Source organism: Vanellus vanellus (assembly GCF_965231255.1).
Source record: "Vanellus vanellus genome assembly, chromosome: 9".
NCBI lineage: Eukaryota > Metazoa > Chordata > Aves > Charadriiformes > Charadriidae > Vanellus > Vanellus vanellus.
In genome coordinates this window covers 5,619,405-5,643,090 of record NC_138914.1, presented here as the reverse complement: position 1 = coordinate 5,643,090, position 23,686 = coordinate 5,619,405, and the positions used below count along the sequence as shown (strand labels likewise).

Here is a 23,686-nt window from a genome sequence, read left to right as displayed (position 1 = left end):
ATAAGAGTAATTTAGACAAAGCCCCTCCTCCTCAGCTGTACTCAGCGCCTCCGAGAAGGCGACCACATTTCAACCACTGTTGGGAAGCAGCTTACTTAAAAGCACGAAGGGAAAGTCAGTTTTCTCTCTGTTTAAAAAGCGCAGTGCTTTCACTGACATCTCGTCTGGGATAGTGCTGTCCAGGGAGGTGCTGTCAGGCTTTGCCAATCGGCAAAGGAGTCCATAAGTGCTCAGGTTCCTCTTCATTAAAAAATACTTGCCACTGGGTTTCTACATATGATGGAAGATGTAGCAAACCACTGTTGAGCCATATTTCTCTATGGCCCCACATATGTACTTAAGCACACAGGCGAGTCATACTGACACTCCAGAAGTTGCCTCTGTGGTCCTTCAAACCATGAAGAACCAGAGATTAAAGGCATTCATGGACTCCTGCAAGGGAACAAACTGTACCATCCGTGAAAGTGCAGTTTGGGAAACGTAAATCTCATTTCTGACCTACTCTAAATACTTATATTGCAGAAGCAAGTGATTGCCACGGGAATTCTGCAAGCCGCCACCAGCCCAACCACAACAGGTCAAGGCTCACAAACACTTTAGAGGACAGGACAAGAGTTCAAAACAATCCTCATAAACCAGGCAAACAGTATGGAGAAGATTGGGCTGAAGCTCAGGAAGCACAGCTGCACAATCCTAGCAATAAACAGTTGCATTAAAAAAAAGAACCCGACTGGTTACATTGCTATGCTGCAGATAGAATTTTGGGAACAGGATGGATTATAAACCAAACATAAGTCAACAATTTCATGCTGTCATGAAAAAGACAAACATCATACTGGGATGTATAAACAGGAAGAAAACTTGTAAAACATGCCAGTGACTTTACCGCTCTATCCCATGTGGGCAATATCTTAGGAAGAACGTGACTGCTTTTGGACACCACGTTACCAGAAAGGTGAAGCTCAACAAAGCTCATAAGACTGATCATAGGCTAATGAATATTATCTACATGTAAGTGTAGAAAAAGGCTGAGAGAAGATGTAATGATGCTCCTACACCTGCTGAGAGGATTGTCGCAAAGGGATAGGAAACTCAGGTTTGCACAGAGAGAAGAGAAAGGACAAGAGGTAAAGAGTTGGATTTGCAGCAAAGGAGGACTTAGGTTAGACATCAAGAAAAGTTTATGTATTTGTTATCAGGATAGAAAAGCACTGGAATAGGCTGCCTGGAGAGGGCATGTACCTGGATGTCTTTGTGGGACTGCAAGAACAGGTTGTCTGAGTACTGGCAAGGAGGCACACTGAAAGTCAATCCTACATTGAGCTAAGCAAGGAGTAAATGGTCTCCTGAGCTTCTTTAAAATTCCTGTAAAAATATTGAACTAGGGGCCTCGCAATAATCCAAGACGGCCAGTTTCTAGGCGGTAGTAATGAACCTTTGCAATAAAGATACAATCTTCATTTTTCACACCTGTTAGACAAACTCCTGTACACCCCCATAAAAGTCTTATAACTACTGTTGGTTACAGCCACCTGCCAAAGGATTCATCCCCTCCACGCACGAGATGGTCACATTCCTGTCTCACTTACACCGGTATACACTGCGATACGGCACCAATTACACCATTCAGCTTATTTACCATCTCATTTTATCAAGTCTTTCCCAATTTTTCCTGTAAAGCCCAAGAGGCTTTCAGATATTTGTCTAGAAAGGTGTCCTGCAGCAGGCATCCCTGGGCCTGGAGGGGCGCACCCAAGGGACCTGTTTCACCCACTTTCCCAAACGCACCAAACCTTTACAAGGGCAAATTATCCCATAACATAATTATAACGTAATTGATACTGTATATCAATTTTGTTAAAAGCTCTTGGGTTTAAGGTATTTTTGCTGCTGGCAGGGGGGAAAGTGGCCATAGAGTAGTGCTGCATCCAGGGGCCTTTCCCCAGCTCGGCCAGGAGTTTCGCGGCTCCAGGGTTAGAGGTTGGTTCTTTCTGCCTTCCCCACCCCAGCACCACACTAGCATCCTCTCGACTTTATTTTGGACTTGCCCTTCATCCTCTTCTCCTAACATTGTCTCCATCGCACTTTTTAGCACGGACACCAAGCAACCTCCCTCCTGCCCTCTTGAAAGGTGAAAGACATGCAGTGTCTCTCTTTTCTTTACTGTTCAGTGGAAATATGGAGCATTCTTAATCTGACTGGTGTGTTCTTCCTCTCCATTATTAGTGACCTCTGTGCTAACCTGCCTTTGTGACCCTTTTCAAGCTTTTATTCCATCCTCCAGCCTAAGCGTATTCCCAGACATTCACCAACCTACAGTGGCACGGACTGGAAGAGTGAAATAAAGTCCCATGTCTCCCCTTGCAGGACACCGAGTTACTGAAAAATTATCCAGAGTGGCTATAAGACAGAGAGATGGGCAGTAAAATCCAACTGTCTTTGTACCGCTTAGAGCCTCTGCAGCATATAGATCATTTGTCAGTGCCAGTTTGAGGCAGTCTCTATAAACAGGCTGTTTTGCATTTGAAGCACTCGCAGGACATGACGGTTCGGCTAAAAAACCATGCATTTTACATGTAATCACCAGGATAATTTGGCTGTATATCGTGTTCCCACAACTTAATATTCTACCTACAGATGCATGATCAAGAAGACATTCCTTAACTTTGACAGGGCACATCACATTATACTCACTTTATTATTGGAAATGATCACCCCAGGGTGCAAAAGGGAGCAAAGGCATAGTTTCATCATACTTTTTTTTTTTTTAAATCCACATTTACTGCAGTGTAGGGCATTCCAAAGCTACAGAGCGCCACTTGCCAGTGGACAAGTGGCTAAATTTTGCCTGGATTATGCAAGAAAGAAGTAACTGCTTAATCTAATGCTGTACTGTGGAAAACTCAACTTCCAGGCACGCAGTTCATATCCTCAAGTAAAAAGTCACTCCAGGTAGTGAAATACAATGTTGTAAGTGCTGCAGCCATGGATGTAACCAAAAACTCTCCTGGCTATGGCTACACATCCTTCCTTAGACTCAGGACAGAATCTGATTCTGGACTCCTGACTTAACATTAAGCGCACAAGGAAACCTTAATAGTCTCGATGCTTGCTGGGACCAACAATGAGGTTGTTCCTCTGCTTTGATGGTTATTGCAAGCCATTAAAGTTTCCTGTTCTCCAACTCTGCAAAGACTTGAATGCACTCCCAGTTGAGCAGACCAGAAAAATATACTCTCAAATCTCAACAAGCACTCGATACAGTACATTTATCTGGCAACCGATTGATATCGCATCCATTTTGGCATTGTGATTTTTTTTTTTTTTTATCCTCCATATAAATGCCCTATTTTGCAATCTGGAAAGAAAAGAAACAAGTGATGGCCCATAGCTACTTAATAGCTATAAAATAAAACCTATAAAATAAAAGTGAAATGAATTATCAAACCATAAACTAAAGTTCGGTGTTTAAAATGGGCCACGGCTTTAAAAATTCAATTACAGCTTTAATAGAAATAAGTTTACTCAATATTTTAATGACCTTCTCTCATAATGTTTTTTTCCTCATTTGCAGAGCCTGGCATTACCGAGGATGCATGGCAAGCCTGCCTGTCCTTTAACTACTTTAAGATTGATTAGGAAACAGAATTATTGATGCATTTATCCAAAATAACTTAATTAAATGAGGCAAAAAATAGCACACAGAAGCATGTCTCTGCAGAAAACTGGAGTTGACCAAGATTAAGAAAGGTTACATTTAATGTTCCCAGATTGAAAACATTAGGACCATTCATTGAACGTCAGCAATGGAGAATACTCTGAATAGGAAACTCATTTAATGTTTTCTTAACTCACTGGTGGGCTAATTCCTGAGGTTCAGGTTAGGTAACTTCTGCAGATTTGCATGCTACTGACATGTAGAGGGGTCCTACAGGGCATGTGAGCTGAGAAGAGCAGATCATCTCAGAACAGAAATCTGCGTTATCTTTGTTGAAGCACAGATATAAAGCCAGCTCTGTGCTTGCTTGGTTTTGCCAAGTTGGTATTGTCATGGCTCGGGGGATACATTTAGCAATAGGCAGTCAGCGATGCTGGTGTCTCACACCCCCGGAGACTGAGTCTGGACTCACTCCTATCTCCTGCTCAGAGAAAAACCCTTAAGGACAAGACTTCAGGGGCCATAATCTCAAGCAACAGCAGCTTTCAGGGCTGTGGTTTTGGAGGGGCTTTTCTTGTCCGTTTTACTTTCTTTGGGAGACATTTGGATTTTGACAAAATCTCTAGAAAAACAGGGAGGGGGTGCTAGAACTAGAAAGAATTTTCTCTCTAGTTTGTTTTGGAAACAACTCATAACTTCAATTTTAAAGAGTGCCACTGAAATGCACAGTAGCATCAGGTCCAAGTTGCAATCAGATAGGTCTAGGCTGATGTGTGTGGAGCCCAGCTGGTTTTATGAGGACCCACCAGGAGCTCTATAAGCTGCCCTGACAAATCCAGCTGAAGAATCAACGCCGCTGATATATTTAATGCATTGCAGGTGCAACAACATGGAAAAAAAATAGGTGTTTCTGGGAAAAAGAGAGGAACTGCAATTGAAAATACATGATTCTCAAAGCTGCATCCAAGGGGAATGGAACAAAGATCTTAAAATATTACCCCTAGATGTTTCCCCCCTGTGGTTGCAATTATTCCCAAAGTACCCTGCTTAAAATAGGTTTTCAAACCAAGCAAGACTAATCATTGCAATTTGGAGATGTAAGTAGGCACTTACCATGCAATTCACAATTAGCTAAAGATGGTAGAAGAACCTCCGTGATGTTGGCACAGGAGATTTAAAAAAAAAAAAAATAAAGAAAACATTTTTTTCTTGCAAGAATGACATGTGATGGGAGAGTAGAGGAAGATAATTGTCATAACAAAGGGAATATGTTATTATTTATTGGCCACACTTAAGCACTGGGATCTTGGATTACAGTATCTGGTGACAAATGCTGCTTGAATTTTTGTAAATATTGCTTAAAAGGTAAGATAACTGAGTAATTCTGGATGTGCTCTGCAACCAACTCTTTCAAAATTCAGTTCTGGGAAGCAGAGCAGCATTTTCTTTTTGTCCTACAGAAAAAGGAAGGCTCAACATCTAAGCACCCTAAAACCTTGATCTCTTCGGTCTTGACTCTACTCTTACTAATATGAGAGCAGTATTGCTGGTAACTACGGCAAGAGACTTCTAAAAGCCAACTAATAACCTTAAATTTTTAGCGCCTTCAAGGTACGGGGTAATCCAGACTGCCACCCCGTCCTCCGTGCTGCTGACTGTCAAAGCCCCCCCAGCACAAGGGCTGTCCCCGCTGGAGACCGCTCAGCATTGTTGCGATGGAGGTACCGACCGTTCGTCTCCGCAGACCTGCCCTCCCTGGTGGTGACGGATTTCACCCTCCTGAGCTCCAGAGAGTCGCAGCACTCAGCCCACCATGGGAGTAGACCTTTTCCTTGCCAAAGTGGCAGCTGTAAAATAGACTTTTAGGGTCTAATTTCTACATCCTTCAGTATTTTAATTTACATTTAGCCAAAACATTGACACATTTATCTGATTTGTCACTATTAATTTCTTGGTTCCCTTTTTATTTTCTTCCTCCTCTTGCAGATTCACTGGGTTATGAACTGCAATAATAACCTTTCCAAACCAATTTTTCGTTTTGCAAAGCTTTTGATTTTTTTTTTTTTTTTAAAATCACTCTACTAGTGCTGGGATGCCGATTCCCCCCCCCTCCTCCTCTACCTTCCCTGGCTCAAGAAGTGCATGCAAACAAAAAGGAGGAAAAAAGAAAAAAAAAACAAAACAAAACACAACAACAAACCACCCTTTCAGCAATAAGTTGGCTGATTCTGGCAGCAAGACAAATCTAGCACCACACAGCAGGCAGAGAGTGCACTGCTCATCCTTTCGGTTTTGTCAGTGCATGGGAATGCTGGACATCAACACACAGCGAGGGATTCGGCCGAAAGCACTCCTCCTCGGCGCCTGAACCCTGCTGCTTTCACCCCCGGTTGGAAGATACAGGTAAAAATAGAGAAATGCTTTAGCTAACTGGAGTCAGTGAAAATAGAAAGCAGTTAGAAGAAGCCTGGACAGCCTAATCTTATTCCTAGCAGGCAGTGGAAGTAACCCACAGCGTACGGGCTGACAGCTACTGTATACATAATACCCTCAGGTACTGTAACTTGCATGTGATTCTTCTCATTACAGCAAATAAATTGTTGCAAGTGGCAGTAAAGATTTTTTTTTTTTTTTTTTGAGACACTTCTTTCAAGTGGCCTTTATAAATATTTATCATTGTTTACATAATTATACCTCTCCGGCAGCAGGCTTTGCAGCAACTTTGAACCACGATAAACAGGCAGACTGGGTGCCTCCTTTTTAGCCAGACCGTATCTATTCTGTGTGTTATATGTACATCTATTATCAGCATGCTATAAGCATATCACTCATTTATTTCATAATGTAATTTATAGTTACATTACAAAAGAATCCATCTACAAACAGCAACTATGTAATATTGATAAGGCATTTAGGAACAGAACATAAATTTAATGACTGAGATATCACCTAGTATCAATAATCTGCAGAAAAAAAAAATGTGTCTGTGTAAGTAATCACAATTTATTACAGCAGGAACCTAAACAGAGAATGTATTTCTTTGTCAGAAACTTTCTTTAAAAGAACTTGACATCCCGAAATTCTTTTCTCCCCCGCAGATGTCAGAAGCAGAGACAGACAAGGTAAAAATTAAACCAGCAGAAAGTTTTGAACATGACAAGCAAAATATTTCTTGGCTGAAGAAAGGTAAGTTACATTGCTGAGTTATTAGTTACTGGGTTTTGTTCAGAGATATTTCTCATTTGTTAAAAATTCTTTTTTGAATAAAAAGGCATAAGAATACTTTACAGGCTTAAATATGGCCAGGAATTTCTATGACATGAATTCCATCGCTTGATTTCTATGAAACCTGAACGTATATTTGCTTACACGAAGGCCTAGATTACCAAATTTTCAAGTAAGCTGAAAGTTCATTTTTTCTAATCGCCTTGCATTCCTGGGGAAGTTCTATTTGACATGAACCATAAGCCATTAAGAAGTATGGACCATCATCTTAATTCTGATGAAAAGTTTTTATTAACTCAAGCTATTGCTGAATTGGATTAACATTTGTTTGGTTTTCTCAAACATGAGTAGAGATCAACCCTGAATCTTTGGATTTGGCAGTGTGTTAGAATAAAGTAGCATCGGTTGTACGAGATTATGAAATATAGACTCTCAGAAGTAGAGAAGTTATAAAAGATAAGTATAGGAGACCTTTCCAGTTTTAAAGGCAGAAAAATGGCAGGTGTTGGGTAAATCATTTGTCAAATACTGGTATTTCAAATACTACAGTCTATTAGTTAAACTATTTAGAAGACAGACGTACCATTGCAAAGGTTCTCTTATCACACGTGCCTGGACTCAAAGAAGGAAGGTTCTTCGAATATATTTCTTGCTAGAAAAATTGATTTGCCAAGTTCGTACATAGCTTATTACACCTTTGTGTGTTTGTTGGTAACAGCAGAGTTACTTTCATACACACACACACACGACCATGAATTAAATGAAGTCTCAAAGCAGAGACTTTCAGGATACATGTGATACAAATTAAATAGCTGTGGTTAGGTGCAAATTACATTTTTTAATGCGAACAGTTATATTCTAATCCTAACTAAAGTATTTTGGGGAGGCTCAACAAGTGACCTCATATTTCGAAAACATTAACTTTGGGGGTATTGAGGAAAAGGCTCATTTATAGCTGCTGTTACCATCTGTGAAACGCGCGTCACCATTTTAAGCTCACGTAGTTAATCGGAGGTTAGATCGTTTAGCTGCAAGAGGGGCTGCAATGAAGGAGGCCTAAATTCACATCTCTGCCTTGCAGTCCTCATGGTTTATGCAGCACTTCTGCAGAATGAAAGTCGCGCGCTCGAGCGGAGCCAACGGGCCAACACGCAGGCTTTGTTTGGCCCGACACCCAAAACTCGCTGCTTGCAAGGTGTCTGCTAACGCCGGTAAAAACTCTGCAAGTGGAAGATTTGCAGTTTGAGCATCACAGAGAGCGATAGAGCTGAGTGAGATGTGGGTCTGATCCTACAAGGCAACATCGCACTTTCGCTTGTAAACAGCAAACACGTAACTGAACCAAGTACGTATTCCATCAGAATCGAGTAGAGCACCAGATATTTGCAGCTTTACAAAACGGGTAAAAAGGTACAGGGGACTTTAACTGGTCCATGTCTCTGAGCAGGAGAAGACTGGTGGCATGGGCCCTCAGTGTTCCATACGGTTATTCATCCTCTGGTCCGGACCTGCTCCAGAAGCCTGGTGGCGTCTCTCACACCTGTACCTTCCCGAGTTCATTTTACTTAGAGCTGCTAACCCACAATGTTTCATTTCTCCACTTTCAAAGGAGAGACACCATCCAGAGTTTCCAGATCATTAGTAACGTTTTGATTGTTTTGTACTTGGAGGAGCTATAATCTCCCTCAGGAAGAGACAAACGTTGTCTATTGACACCTCTTCTCTCTAAAGTGCCACAGAGCAGAATTGGGCCTTGAAGGTCTTGTACAGCAGCTGAGTCAATAAATAGCTGAAATGTGTCTCACAAGGAAAGGAATTTTTCCATGAGATAAGGATATGGACATTATTTTATCTTATATTGCAGTTTGCTTTTTTAAAATGTTGTTATTGTTTGTTTGCTTTAAGCACTTCTGTGGTACACTGTGGGTTTTTAGAATATAGCGAACCAAATTGTCTGGAGCAGAAGCTTAACTTCTATGTTTAAACGTTTTAAAAATACCTCATGTATAGATTTCAGGCATTCTAATAAACAATGAATTGTGGAGAACAGACTTGTACTGTTTCCATCAGGCACAGTAAGAAGACTGTATGTTCTTTTAGCATCCAGTTTTAAAGAAAAGTTATTTTTATTCATGGTTTTGCATTGATTATTTGTTCCTTCTAAAAGAAACAATCATGAACCACATAGTATCAGAAATAAACTAAAGATATAGACTAGGCTGTGGCTTTAGTATCTTTCCTAGACTTCTTTTTTTTTTTCCTAATGCTTTGCAAAGTAATAGCTTGTGGACTGGTAGTGCGGTGGGTCAACGTCAAAGTAAGGTACCAATTACTTTTTTTGTTGGCTTTTAACATTAGAAGCTGTTTAATCATAGAAGGGGGGAGGACGATTTTAATCTGGCTGCCAGTTATTTATCTTCTACTTGTTTTGGAAGAAGAAATTTTTCTTCTGTCTTTAAGCCTCTAAATGCAGAGATCAAAACCTCATTCCAAGGAAAAACTTCTTCCATAAAGCAAAACAGAAACCAAACCAGCCTTGTTAAGAGTATTATAGAAAAACAGGCTGTGCATATAGGATTGTATCTTATCCTATCAGCAGGAAGAGTATAAGTGATCCTACTCATGCCCCTGCCTCTCAGTAAGTCATTTGCACCCACCGCTGTGCTCCTGCACCCCTGCCACAAGTGCACCAGAAGACTGATGGGAGTTAAAGTTGACATGGAAAAAAAGATAATGCTGCACAAGCCAGAAGAGTCTCAGAGAGAAACATCTGCGTAATAATGGCCCTAGACTGTATTTTTAGAATGGACATTGGCACATTTGCTACCTCCTTTTCTTACTTATCCTACAAGCTTTTCTTTGGTGAAGGGCCTGAGGTCCTCTGCAGCACCTAACAGATTGTAGAACTCTAATGAAATAATAATAAAAATGTAAACAGGGAAGCAGACAGGTAAAAGCATGCTCTAGGTTTACCAGACTGAGAAAGTTCTAAAACATCTCTACCTCCTAAGGCACTGAGCACTTAAGTCTGGGTGTGGACAACATGATAGACTCCCTGGTTTAAGAGAGCAAGTGAGGATGGCGAAATGATCAGAGTCCTATCCCGAGATGTCTCAGGGTGAAGAATTTATATCAGCAATCTTCTCTGACAGTATGGCATGTTCCTCAGGACTATTCTTTCTAAGGATCACTCAATAGATGAGAAAACCTGTGTTTGGAGGGTATGCATCAGACCATCACGTGCAAATCAACCAGAATTGGTACAAATGAGCACTGCGAAAAGGCAGTTCTTAGCCTCTTTTCCTGCTTCTCTGACCTTGGCACTGGTGAGAAACAACCCAAAGAAATCCTGGGACTTGAATATAATAAAGCCAGACAATGACTCCTATTTTGTCTAGGAGTTATCTCTGTCTAAGAGGCAGTTATCTCTGCTTGTTTCTTCCCATGGGGAAGAGCTCATCATTGGAGATGGAAAGCAGTATTGGATGGAGATTGAGTTCCTCATGCCATCAGCTATGAAACAGGGCAGAGTGAAACATGGGCTTATTTGCAAAGACACCTTTGCAGAGTTACCTGTATTTCTGCCCTGAAAAACTGAAGTAGCAATCCTCTGCACACGTCAAGGCAAAACATGTATAAGTGGGGGTAACACATGTACAATGACATGAATGAAAAAGTGTTTAAAATATGAATATGTACGTGTAAGTAAAGAACAACCAATGTAACTTGAAGGTAGTATTAAAGAAGTGTCCTCTGCATGGACCCCACCTATTTCATGCACCCACAATAGGACAAGCGGAAATGGCCTTAAGCTGCACCAGAGGAGGTTTAGGATGGATATTAGGAAAAATTTCTTCACCAAAAAAGTTATCAAACATTGGAACAGGCTGCCCAGGGAAGTGGTCGAGTCATCATCCCTGGAAGTATTTAAAAGATGGGTAGATGTGGTGCTGAGGGACATGGTTTAGTGGTGGTTTTGTCAGTGTTAGGTTGATGGTTGGACTTGATAATAAAGGTCCCTTCCAACATAGATGATTCTGTGATTCTATAAAGACATGCAACAAGCAGACCATCGTGCCCCAAGCAAGAAACATCTCTAAGGGCTCCTAATCAAGCACAGTTGTTAGAGGAAGTCTGGAAAGCTACAGAAGACATGCCTTTAGAAACACAGTACCCAAGGAAGAGTAACACTCCGAGGGGCTGACTCAAGAGATGCTCCCACCTTGCACAGCACAGCCACAACCACAGAGCTGCCTCTTCCATGTGGACCAGGGCTCCTTCCACCATGGTGGCAATTTAGTGCCCGATTAGCACCCATCTGGTGGGAAAGAAGGTCAAAGCAGAGCTAAACTCACACCAGCCTCAGCATGTGGCTTTTGGGGTTCCTTACAAACATTTAATCTCTTGGTATCACTTGATGATTACAGCCATATGGATATATGGGAGCAGGCGGGGGCTTATCTGACTGACATAAAGCTGTAAAAGGTGACACTGATTTTGCACAGGGGCCGGCAATAGTCTGTTCACTGTTTCTGCATCCATTGCAAATGGAAGGGAAAACGTGTGAGGGCCTAATACTGCCCTCCGACGGTTTCATCCAAAACTGGCCACAGCAGCCCGGGAACGCAGATCCAAGTTGGACAGAAATGAAATTTCATTTCAGGATATTTTCACACAAAGCCCTCCTGTTTTATGCTGCCCAGCTGTGTACACAAATGCCCTCCATATATAACTTCCAGTGAAAAGTTAATGAAATGGCTTCCTTGCTCCGCTGCCAAAAATGTAACTGAAATGCTAATCTCAAGACTTTCTCCAAAATAGCCCCTTTCTGCACTAAAATTCTCATAAATCAGAAGCATTTTTGCCTAAAATAAGCCTGTTTTCATTGTCTTGCAAATAGTAAAGAGTCTAGCCCCAATTTCTTTAATCGGCTGCACTAGCCAGCAGATTTTCGCCGTAGGGTGAAATTCAGCCCTGTACTGAGGGTCGGTACAAGGTCAGCACTTAAGCCATAAAATAGGGCTTAAGTGGTAAATAGAGCCTCTGTTCAGGATTATATTTCATCCCTCCAAGGACTATGGTTCATATGAAAAGGGAGATTTACTCATATCACAGACCTGGCTGTAGTGACATTATTCACATTACTCAAATGATACTTTATTCCAGAAGTAATCCCATTGGGCAAGAGTGTGCCACATTTCTTAGCGGTGCATCCCAGAAATCCAACACAGGAGCAGACTATTTCTGACTGCACCACAGCAAAACATCCCATAGCCTGGTCCTGGGGTTATATTCCTGGGGGTAATAGCAAAACCTGCCTCTATTGCAACACTCAGAAATGCCTTTTCCCCAGCACGTCCCTCTCACTGGTTACCCAGGGGCTTTAAGAGACTTTTACAGGTAGTAATAAAGCGGGGAGGACATAACGCCACAAGGCTGGTTTTGCAGGAGAGTTGTCCTGGAGACACTCAGGGAATTTCCCAGTTCTTTCACAGCCTTACAGGTTTTTACCTGGTTTGCAGGGTCTGGAGTAACCATTACGAGGCTTGTACTTTGGTTTCAGGGAGATGAATCTCAGCAGAGTGTTCCGATCCGACATACATCCCTGTGTTTAGGGACCTAAATGACATTTTCAGAATTTCTTTCTAAAAACTCAGAAGTCAGTGAAAGCAATTTTACATACGCGCTTGGACACTTGTTTCCTGAATTTTCCTGACTTGGGTCCAGAAGCCTTTTTCACTCTCTTCTTCCAGCCTGAATTAAGTCATTGGATTGAAAAGCGTTATAGAAGACTGATAGCAAAGAAATACCTCTCAGTTTCATGTAAGAGAAAGTGCCAAACGCTTATAAGATGAATGCTGTAATCCAAGCAGACTTTTTCCAGATAAGAACACCACACACACAAAAAAAACACGTTTAAAAACCGATGACAAGTATCCCAGGGGGCTTAAACTCCTGGAATATGCCATGTCAGCTTCAGAACTATGACCAAATGAATTAATCAAGACAGCCCTTCCTTTAAGTTGTAAAACAGCAGATTTAAAGACTCTCTTCCAATGGAGAAGGAGTATATGAAATCTGCAATGGTCCCAGCTCACCACTCCTAATTATAGTTTTATAAACCGAGTGGTCCTTGATCTTTGAACTGGAGGGTCCTTGGAGATGTAAGACTTTGAATACTGCCACAAAAGTGGAATGAATGTACAATAAAGACAGTGGTACTTCTCTGGGTGGTAGGGTTAAGCTTAAAGTCACATTCCTATGCTGGACATTGACTGTAAAAATGTAAGCAAAGGTTTATTTAGGTTCAATCACCTTAAGTAAATTTGTTCCACAAAGGAAGATAAGTCTATTTCATTCAGCTGCCAATGCTGGAGATGACCTGAAGATGTTGTTTCATTCACCCCCTGGAAGTTTTCCAGGCCAATTCTATTCTTTTCTGTACTTGGGCAAAATATTCAGAATTTTGCCCTCAGTTGTGTCAGTAGAGCAAAACATGGAATAACAATATAGACACTCATTTGTTGTTGAATTTCTCAACAACATACCTTTTAGAGCAGAATCTACATACCCAAAGGCGCTTCCTACTTAAGATGGATGGATGTATTGGGTTTGCTTGGCAAAGTTTTTGTAGCCGGAGAGCTACAGGGGTGGCTTTTGGGAGAAGCTTCTAGAAGCCCTCCCCCATGTCTGGTAGAGCCAATGCCAGCCAGCTCCAAGACTGATCCACCTCTGGCCCAGGCCAAGCCCATCAGCAACGGTGACGGCACCTCTGGGATAACAGATTTAAGAAGGAGGGTGTGGGGGTGTGGGGGTGGGTGTGTGTGTGAGGGGAGGGGGAAAGCACCCTGCACAATTGCAGCCAGAGAGGAGTGAGAATATGTGAGAGCAACAACTCTACAGACACCAAGGTCACTGAAGGAGGGGGAGGAGGTGGTCCAGGTGCTGGAGCAGAGATGCCCCTGCAGCCCATGGTGAAGACCAAGGCAAGGCAGGCTGTCCCGCTGCAGCCCGTGGAGGTTAACAGTGGAGCAGATATCCACCTGCAGCCCATGGAGGGACCCCACGCCAGAGGAGGTGGATGCCCGAAGGAGGCTGTGACCCCATGGGAAGCCCATAGCGTAGCAGTCTCCTGACAGGACCTGTAGCCCACACTAGAGCAAGTTTGCTGGTAGGACTTGTGACCTTGAGGGAGACCTAGTGGACCCCATGGAAAGGGCCCATGCTGGAGCAGTTCGTGAAAAATTGCAGCCCATAGGAAGGGCTCACCTTGGAAAAGTTTGTGGAGGACCGTATCGCATGGGAGGGACCCGACACTGGGGCAGGGGAAGAGTGAATAGTCCTCCCCCTGAGGAGGAAGGAGCGGCCAAAACAATGTGTGATGAACTGATCACAACCCTTATTCCCCATCCCCTTCACTGCTGTGGGAGAAGGAGGTAGAGAAATCGGGAGCCGAGTTGAGCCCGGGAAGAAGGGAGCCTTGGGGGGAAGGTGCTTTAGGATTTGATTTTAGTACTCATTATCCAACTCTGATTTGATTGGTAATAGATTAAATTCATTTTCCCCAAGTCCAGTCTGGTTTGCCCATGCCAGTAATTGATGAATAATCTCTCCCTGTCTTTATCTTGAGCCTTTTGTTATATTTTCTCTCCCCCTGCCTAACCGAGGAGGGGGAGTGATAGAACAGCTTTGGTGGTCATCCGACATCTAGCCAGGGTCAACCCACCACAATGGCAAACTGTGGTGCACAGAAAATCTTAGCCGAAGGGTCAGTGTCAAAGCGATGAGTAATTCCATTAAAGCAATGGAGCTGCATTGGCTCGCAAAGGATTTCATTTGTCCCAGTATATTTAAGATAGATACCTGTAATGGTCTTAGGGCATCAACAAGGCAGGAGGAACGAAGCAGCATGTCTCATTTTTACCACTTCAATTCATGGAGGGAAAGGTCAAATGCCAAATTGATCTCCTCTAAGGCAATACAAGCCAGAAAGATGCCTGTACTAAACAGAATTAAGTAACCTGGATGATGAAGAAAAAAAAAAAAAATCAGTACTAATAAAAGCAATAAGTATTTCAGAAGCCTCATCATTTTTAGTGTTTGATAGTACATCTGCTCCCTGTTAGGGATGTTGTTGGCCTTAGATTCCAGTACCCGCGTCACTTTCACAGGGTAGTTTGTTTCTCTTCAAGGTGGAAATGGAGCCCAGTATCAGTTTCTTTAGTCAACTTTACCTTACTTTTCCAAAAGCTCCAAAAAACTAATTATTTGTATTCCTTCTAATGTGGAGTAGTAATGCAAATGTCCTCAGGGTTATTATCAGTTTCTCAGTTTCTCCTGGAGGGAGACAGTAAGACCTTTGAATCTAATTGGGTATTAGATGTTTAAAAGCTATGAAAAACAGGCATCTCAAATCTATTAATGAGCATTTAGTTAATTTATAGAACTTAATTCCTTGATAGAAATCCTATCAAAACAAGCACTACGCAGGCCTGATTTACCCTGAGCTTGAAGGCAGGATAATCGTGGACGTAAGCAGTTCAGTGCCAGTTTTCAGAAGGTGTTTTATGGGCCTGCAAGATTATATACTGATATGTAGAGACAGACAGTCACGTAGAGGTGTAACAAAATCCTCAGCATTGGAAGGGTTCAGTGAAATATTTAGATTAAAGATAAGATTATGAAAAAAAAAAGGCCTCCCTTCTCATTGAAGATTTGTGATCCTTCTCCAAAATACAACTGCTTCTAAGTACTCAAACCAAACTGCAGTAGATGAGGTAAATCCTGAGCATGCTGGTTATCTATTGCTTATGAGAGATGTTACAGGAAAAGTTTAGACAAAGACCAGAAGTGGAATTAGTTTAAATATTCATTGTTCACTGAGGTTCAAAAGCATTATTTTTCCATCTATTTTTTTAAATAAGTATTTAGAACTAAATCCAAATGGAAAGGTACTTAGTCGTCAAGAGTGACTGCTCTAAACGTCCAATAATACAATACTGGACTAAACCCCCTTATCAGAACAGCTCAGTGATTAGTGAGTAGTTCTGCGACTTCAGATCTGGGCTGGGAGCACACGATTGTATGAGGACTCAGATTCACACCTTGCAGAAGAAAACTCTGGTCCCCAGCTACCAGATACTCTACGCAACATCGTGGTTTGGAGATTCTCAAGTGTCTACGTCTGGATGAACTACTTAAAGCTCATCGCTTTGAGAGAGGAAAGGATCCTATAGCCCAACAGGTAGGGCACCTGCACGAAGGGCAGGAGATTGGCTCTAGTCCCTGCTAGAGAGAGCACTCATCTATCCAGGAAAAGGTGGAAAACTTTTGACAGGCGGTCTCACCACACTGCTGAGAGCAGACAGAGAGGGATTTGAGCCTGGGCACTGCCCCATCCACCAGCTGCTCTCACCAGCAGGGATCCCACTCACATAGGCGGGAAGGGAAGAGAGCATCTCCTCCGGCTCTGCCTCAGGAGCAGTGGCTGGCAGAGGTGCCCAATGCGAATGGAGCAGCCATAAGTACATCGGGGGGGTCCTTCTCCCCATTCCTTACAGTAGTTTTCCTACTTTAACTCCCTTTGTTTCCTCATCTCTCCCGTCAGCTTATTGCTCCCAGTGACCTCATCCTCTGCACATGCTGTGCAGACGCGTGACTCTGGTGCCTGCTGGGCAGAAGGGCATATGCAAAAATTAGGTGCCGAAGCCCTCAGTGTCAGCTGAGCTTCTTTATAGCTCTTACTACAACTGAGATTCACCTCGAGAGAGTCGCACAAGGCCTTTTTACCATCGAAGAGCTATTTAAGTGGTACAGAGATCCTTGCTATCCCCCCTAAGCTAAATTAATTTTTATTTCAAAGGAGTCAAACAGTCTTTTAGGGTCTCCTGATTATACAGTCTCATTCTAATTTCAGTCTTTAATCTGAATAAACACGTTAGAAAAACACAATTAACTTAATCATAAATTGAGATGGATTGTTTATTATCTGTCTACTTAATGTGCTTATGATTGCAGCAGTTAAACATGATAATGTTTTCTTCTCTCACATATAAATGAATATACACAGCACAGAAATACGTGCAGGAAGAAAAACTTCTTCCTGAACACATCAGTAGGCTCCAGAGATAGAGAAGTAGGTGCACTGCTCACTCTTGTGCTCTGCAGAAAAGCCCAAACATTGCCACCACAGTGCTGAGACACGCGAGAACCAATCACTGACAAACGATGTTGTTCTTGCTGAAATATGTCTACATGTAGTTTCAAATGAAAGAAAAATGCTATTGCAGCGGCAGAGATGCAGCCAGGAACACTGTTTTGCTATGCCACTGCACCTGTAATTTATAGGCAGAGGTGTAAATTTGGGGTAAGACCACTTGAGTTCTTCAGAGCAAAACACATAGCAAATCAATATCTTCCTACTGAAGCAAGTTCCTCAGACATCAGATTTACAGAGAAGAGTTTTCTGCCATGTGATCTTCGTAAAAAAAGTTGTCTTAAAAAGGGGTTAAACCCTTTTAACACAAACTGGATGTTTTGTTACATGCCCATGGCAACTAACACATGTGCCAAAATGCTATCACATATCCATAAATACTCGGATGCCGAAATGAAAGGGAATATGATTCTCCCTGTTCCCACAGCATATTAAAAACAAATAATTATTTCAAGTGTGCATTCAGTAAAATTAGTGATTATTACTCAGGCTTTTCTCTGTCATTAGACTAATTTTTTAATGGCCCCATAGTATACCATAACGAAGTTATATTTGGCTTTGGAATATTCAAGTTTTAGTTAAATTTAAAACATACTATGCTTTTCCTCACCCCCCAAACAAGAACCATTTGTCATCTTTGTTGCCTCACTGTTGGTTCTCAGATCAAACAGCCCCAACAACACGCTCTTATTAAGTATCACTATAGCTAAAGTCAGACTGGTATTCCCTAACTCTGGCCTTCCTAAGTTTTCCAACTTCTGTGTTGACAGTCAGAAAAAGGGTCTTTGAGGTTAACTTCGCTCTGCTAACCCACGCTTCATGCTGGTTCTCTGCGTGACATTCGCTCTTACTACAGAGACCTTAGAAATAAGTTGAGAGAAGTCTTAGCAAAACAGAGCGCATCCTCGGGTAATTACAATTTTGTAGGACTGCTTCGTGTAACACACTTCTATCAGATGCTGTTCTTTCAGCTTTCCACCGTGTGAGCTGCCCTTGCTCTGCACACTCAATGAATACCAAAGTAGTCAATACTAAGCTAAATCACAACTTCTCTCTTGTTGGTTAACAGAAGCCTAATATGCTGGGTAGCCCACACTATTACATGTGTAACAGTTCTCAGTTTGACTCAGAACAAAGTGAAATCTAGTGGCTTTAAGACTGATTGCTGGTCCTAAACTTACATCACAGCTGATAAATCAGTTAGTATTCCCGACTGAAAAGAGCCCACTTTGATAGTATGTGGGCAAAGGGGAAGAGAAAAGAATGGAAACTCCAAAGTAGATGTAAGCCTCTTCACTTTGCTGCTTCTTAACAGTTTCCCTCATATATAAATACTGCAAAACCAAATAAAATTCTATGATAAGCTTTTCTTTTTCCTGATTAAAAGAGAAGTTGGATATTACTGGAATTTTAAGTCTCTGAAATCCATGCTTATATTACAGGAGCGGGCAAAACAATAGAAGAGATGGTGGGAGGAGGGAGAAGAAAGTCAAAAAAACCATAGGAAAAAGCAATTACAGTACCTGGTAGTCACTCTGGTTAGACAAAGTTCTGACCAAACTTATTGTCTTCTTTAGCTATTTTAATTGTTTAATATTTAAAAAAATGCTATTGTTTTTATAAAACAAGACATAAAAAAAATCTAGCATAACATATTTGAAATATGCCCATTTCATGTTCCAGCTAAGAAACGATTTTTTTTTCCTAATTTATTTATTATTTAAATAAATAGCCTATGAGCTTCAGGTAGATATTCACTTGACTCACACTCTTGGTCCCTCACTTTATGATCAGCCCTGTCCCATCAGGGATGGTGATCACTAAGAAAAGAAAGTCCAAACACCAGAAGCTTCCCCAGCTCTTGCTTGGAGGGAATCACCAATAGTTGTAGGAGGGTAGTACAGTCTCCATGCCTTAAAATTTTTTCATGAAAAATAAATAAAATATAAAACTAAGCAGCGGTTTTTACAGTATGACACAGCAGTATTACTTGCATTAGGCCAATTTACCACTTATGATCGCAGTAATAGCACTAAAAGCCAATAAAAGCGGTCTGTTCGTTCAGAGATTGGCTTTTATGGCTTATTCTAAATATTATCAAGTGAATCAAAAGCTGTCATTATAGTGTCTAAAAAGCCTTCGTACCTTGTAAGCAAACAGTGTGATTTTGACAAATAATCATTAATATGCCTGTGTGAGACCAGGGCTAAAAGAGAAAGAAAAAGGAAAACCCGGTATTTCACTTTACATAAGTCATTAAGATCATTTCAGTTAAATTTCACACAAAATAAAACAGTTTTATATGTAAAATGCCATAGTTTTCCCAAGTTGGGATTTTTTTATTTTTTTTTTTTAAGTCTGTGAACATACTTTTTCATAAAACAAAAACTTGTCAGATAACTGAGCATTGAATGATTGAACTAGAATTATATATTCTCATCAGCTTTGGGAAAACAAGTGGTGCACATGTCTAGGTAGTGCTTTTTGGGCCAGCATCTAACCTAACTTCCCCTTGGCTCCCATCCCACCTGCCAGAAGCACAGCACCGCTCCCCCTCTTCTTGCTTCACAACAGAAGGTATGTTCCCATAGCACTGGAGAGGTGTAAATTAATTTATCTCCTGTCTCGTGCCTGGGCAGTTACTCTTGCAAGAAGCTCAGGGGAGCAGAGCCGAGGTTGTGGCAGCTCTCAGCTGCACTCCACCCACCTCCTGCCCACTTGGTCCAGAGAAAGAACTATGCTCTCTGTCGTATGCAGGGCAGACCTTGGGCGCCTAGGGTTTCCTCTTTGCAGAATTCCTTACTGCTGCCCAGCAACACCAGGGCAAGTCCTCTTCGAAGCTGCACAGCCCAAGTCACCACCACTTGCCATTTCTAGTCTTTGAACTTCTTGAATGGTGCTGCACAGCGTGCAGTCACCGGCAACAGTTCAGGATGAAGACTTGGGATACTGCTGGCTGCCTAGGACAACTACTACTGGCAACATTGCTGAGATTCACGTGTAACTTCCCAAACTGTTTGAGAAAGGATGGAGGCAAAGAGACAGAGACACCCCTATTACTGCCCTTGTACCATCACATCACAATGTCTAACATTGCTTCTTCATGCTTTCCTGCCCCATAACCCGATAGACCTTACAGAGGAGTTACTCAAGGTCACACACCCCCAGCAGGGTAGCCCTGCTGGCTCTATAGAAGCACCCTCATCTGTTTTGGATCCCTGTGGGTAGGCATTACCTGGAGACAAGGTAAGATGGACAAGGTGGAAACACAGCAGGTGCTTCGGGGTGTCATGTGGGATGGGACATCATCTGGCACTGGGACGACTCCATGGGTAGGGTGAGCACACCACCACATAAAGAGGGTAGGCACTGGGAAGGTTAGGTGTGATTGTACAGCAGTTGTGACTACATAATCAAGGCTTTTCTCAGTTAAAGGATTTGGACTGTTGAAACATGAGCTGGACTAACAGTAAAATCTTACCTGCACACACACTGTGTGCCCCTTCTGCCCATAGAAAGTGCATTTTCAGTGCAATGTCAGCAAAAGGATTCGGGATTCCCAGTTATTCTCAGGACCCTACAAGGAGCATGGCCTTCAGTCTGGGGGCCACAGCATCTCCTCCACCCCAAGCAAGCCACAGCGCCTTCGTAGCCAGCCTGGCAGACATCCAGGCTCCGGCCTCAAGACCAGGGTAGGCAGCCATGGCAAGGGCCTGGGACAAACTAAGTGCCTTGGGCCAGGCATGGCCACCTGTCAAGTCTCACACACGGAGTACAAGCCTTGGGCAGTTGGCTCAAGCATTCATGGGTCAATCGAGTGCCGTGTCCCAGGGAGTTTTCTTGCCTATTGCTATTTACAGTTTTTGGGGCCCTATCGGAATGGCAAGCCGGCGTGCCTGTAGTTGACGGCGTTATGCGATACGTTGTGCAGCTGCACGCAGCGCATGGGCTAGCAGAAACATGTGGTGCTGCACTGCCAGGGGAATTCTCCCCCCAATACGGCCCTTTAAGGGCCACGTGTGTTTTGCAGGCAGTTTATGAGAGCAGAAAACCAACAGACCTCCCATTCCAAGCTTCTAATTTCTTTGGCTATTTTTTTCCAGAGATTAAAGGACTTTCCAGAAACACTACATTAACAGTGAGGTAGAAAGATCCCAGGTAGAAACTGATACACCAGGTTTTGCCTAAGGTACCCTAAAGCATGGTAGGAGACCTGTTCGGATGCTCGACATGCTTGCATTTATCTGAGAAATGGTGTATAAAAGTCTACAAGTCTATACCAAACAGAGCTGCTTCCCTAAAAAAACTCCCGCTGAGTTACGGGCTCGATTATTTCAGCCCAAGGAGTGAAAGAGTAAGTTTATCTACTCACAAGAATAAAGGGACTTTGGTCCAGCTGAATCTCCTCTTTCAGGCAGAGTGTCTAGCAACTGCCATGCTCCCTTCTGGGCCCAGTGCACAATCTGAACATCTGCTCCTCTGTGCCCAGGCATAAGCTGGTTCAACAGAGGGTCGAAAAATTGAGACCTAGTGGTTGACCAAGCTGCTCATTGAAATTAATGCCAGTGTTCCACTCCCAGTATTTTGCAGTACTGATTTCAGTCTCAAGCACTCCCATAAAATGGTAAGAAAATATTTTATTGCACAAAGGTTTGAGTGGTTTGGCCTGTTTGCTTTTCGTGTCATGGGTCTGCAATGCATGTATTCATCACATACAGTTTTCCTGTATTATTTCTCCCAAAGGTTCAGTCCCCACATACTTCAGCCCCACCTTCATCTCTTTGTCACACACAAGCTCTTTATTATTGCTGAAGAAAGTCAGAGCACAGGACTCTACGGGTTGCTGTGCAACCTGAAACAACCTATGCAATGCTGACAAAAAGCAAACATTGGGTATGATTCTTTTGACCAAGATTTCAAAAGCAAAGTCACTAGAATTATTCATGTGCTTGGGGTTCGGCTTGTGCTTATGTGTGTTACTGTATCTGCTTCTGATAGAAGAGGGGGGTGAAGAATGCCTTGGTCTAAATTAGAGGCCACATCTTGTATATAGTGTTGCCCTGTTTCTAATTGCTGGTGCGGCCAAGAAACTGTATCCTTCCCTCCACTTGAGGGACCACCTGGAGAAATATGTTTTTCCCCTCAAACTTTGCAAAAGAGCGCAAAACTTGGCTTTAATGTAATACATATTTTCCATTTTCCCCTCTCTTTAATGAGATGCATTGATATTTTTACCTGCATGTCCTGTGTTTTGTTAATGGGAAATGTTTCAACCACTGTGTGGTAATGGGCTGTGGGATACAGGATTATATATTTATTAATCTCAAGAGCCCTGTGTAGACTGTACCAGTAAGTTACAAGTAGACTGGCAGAAAGGGGGTTGAATTCTGGCAGGAGATCTCTTCCAAGCTTGCCCTTTAGGCTGCATTTGGCTCTGCTTTAAAACTTTATGCAGAGTTATAGTTACTTGGTCAACTGCGCTACAAACAGGCTGCATCGAGCACTCTGCACCGGGTCAGTTGTGGCAAAAGCAGGGTGACCTGATGACCAAGGAGATGCACTTTGAGCAGCTGACCGCTATGGTTTGTTGCGCAATATAGTAAACTTTGCTATATCCAGAGATAACAGCAAAAAAGTGGTAGTCATGGTGTGCTTCCACTGACAGCAGAAAAAAAAGAAGTGCTCTCTGCCCATGGAGACAGTATTTATACACAGTGATGTCTACACCTAGCTGTATGGCTTTAAACAAGCGTGCTACAGACAAATACACTCTCACCTTCTCTCCTGCCATAATAGGTCAGTTTATATTTTTCAATGTGGTGGCTTTTGCAGAAATGAAAGGCGTTTTTTGCACAACTGAATGACTGTCATTTTAAGATGAAAAAGCCTGCTTTCTCCCCCCGAGGGAAAGTTAGAAAAAGTTTCATGGATTTGCCCTTTGTAATATTCTGGTTTGTCTGCAGCAAGAGGAAGAAATAAAAACTAATGGAAAGAGACATTTCTTCTTCCATCAAAAAACTGAATACTTCCAAGAATGCATTCTCAGACTGTACTCAAATACTTTGAAGAAACAATCGCTAGGTCAAGTAATTCACAGTGTCCAGCTGTGCTCGGGCACTTTATATTTATTTTTCCTAATCAGGTTAAAAAAAAAAAAAACACAACAAATATTTGCTTTTCATTTGAGAGTCTCAAATCCTTTTCAGCCATTAACCACTAAAACAGCCTATTTGCTCCATGAAGGTAATTAATAGTAGTGGAGGTGAAGCAATTATGTAGAAGCATGAAATTAATTCTTTCTTAGATTTGGACATCGGGACAGGAAGGTACTCTATGGCAAACCAAGTGACAGCTCAGCCCAGAGCCTTTTTAAACTCTGAACAGTTCAGATCCCAACTTTGCAGGCTTGTTTCACCTTGCCCTATGCCACCACCTGTCTTGAGGAACTGAGGCATCCTAAAGATTGAGACAGTATCGAAGCAAGCTTTTATATCTAATACTATATTAGATATACATAATACCTAGATATTCTAAATATCCACCTTCCTGGGTAGCCAAGAGCCTCAACTGCAGTTGCCAGTGCCCTG

At 42.2% G+C, this 23,686-nt stretch overlaps 1 protein-coding gene across 1 annotated transcript in view; it reads left to right on the top strand.

Annotated features, from left to right (window-relative positions):
- Nucleotides 1-6,756: 6,756 nt before the first annotated feature.
- Nucleotides 6,757-23,686, top strand: part of MDFIC2 (MyoD family inhibitor domain containing 2) — a gene marked incomplete at both ends in the record, with an annotated part of 47,031 nt that continues 30,101 nt past the window's right edge. Inside the window, one exon of the mRNA XM_082487816.1 lies at nucleotides 6,757-6,844. Coding sequence (XP_082343942.1) covers nucleotides 6,757-6,844 — 88 coding nt within the window. The remainder of the gene's footprint in view (nucleotides 6,845-23,686) is intronic.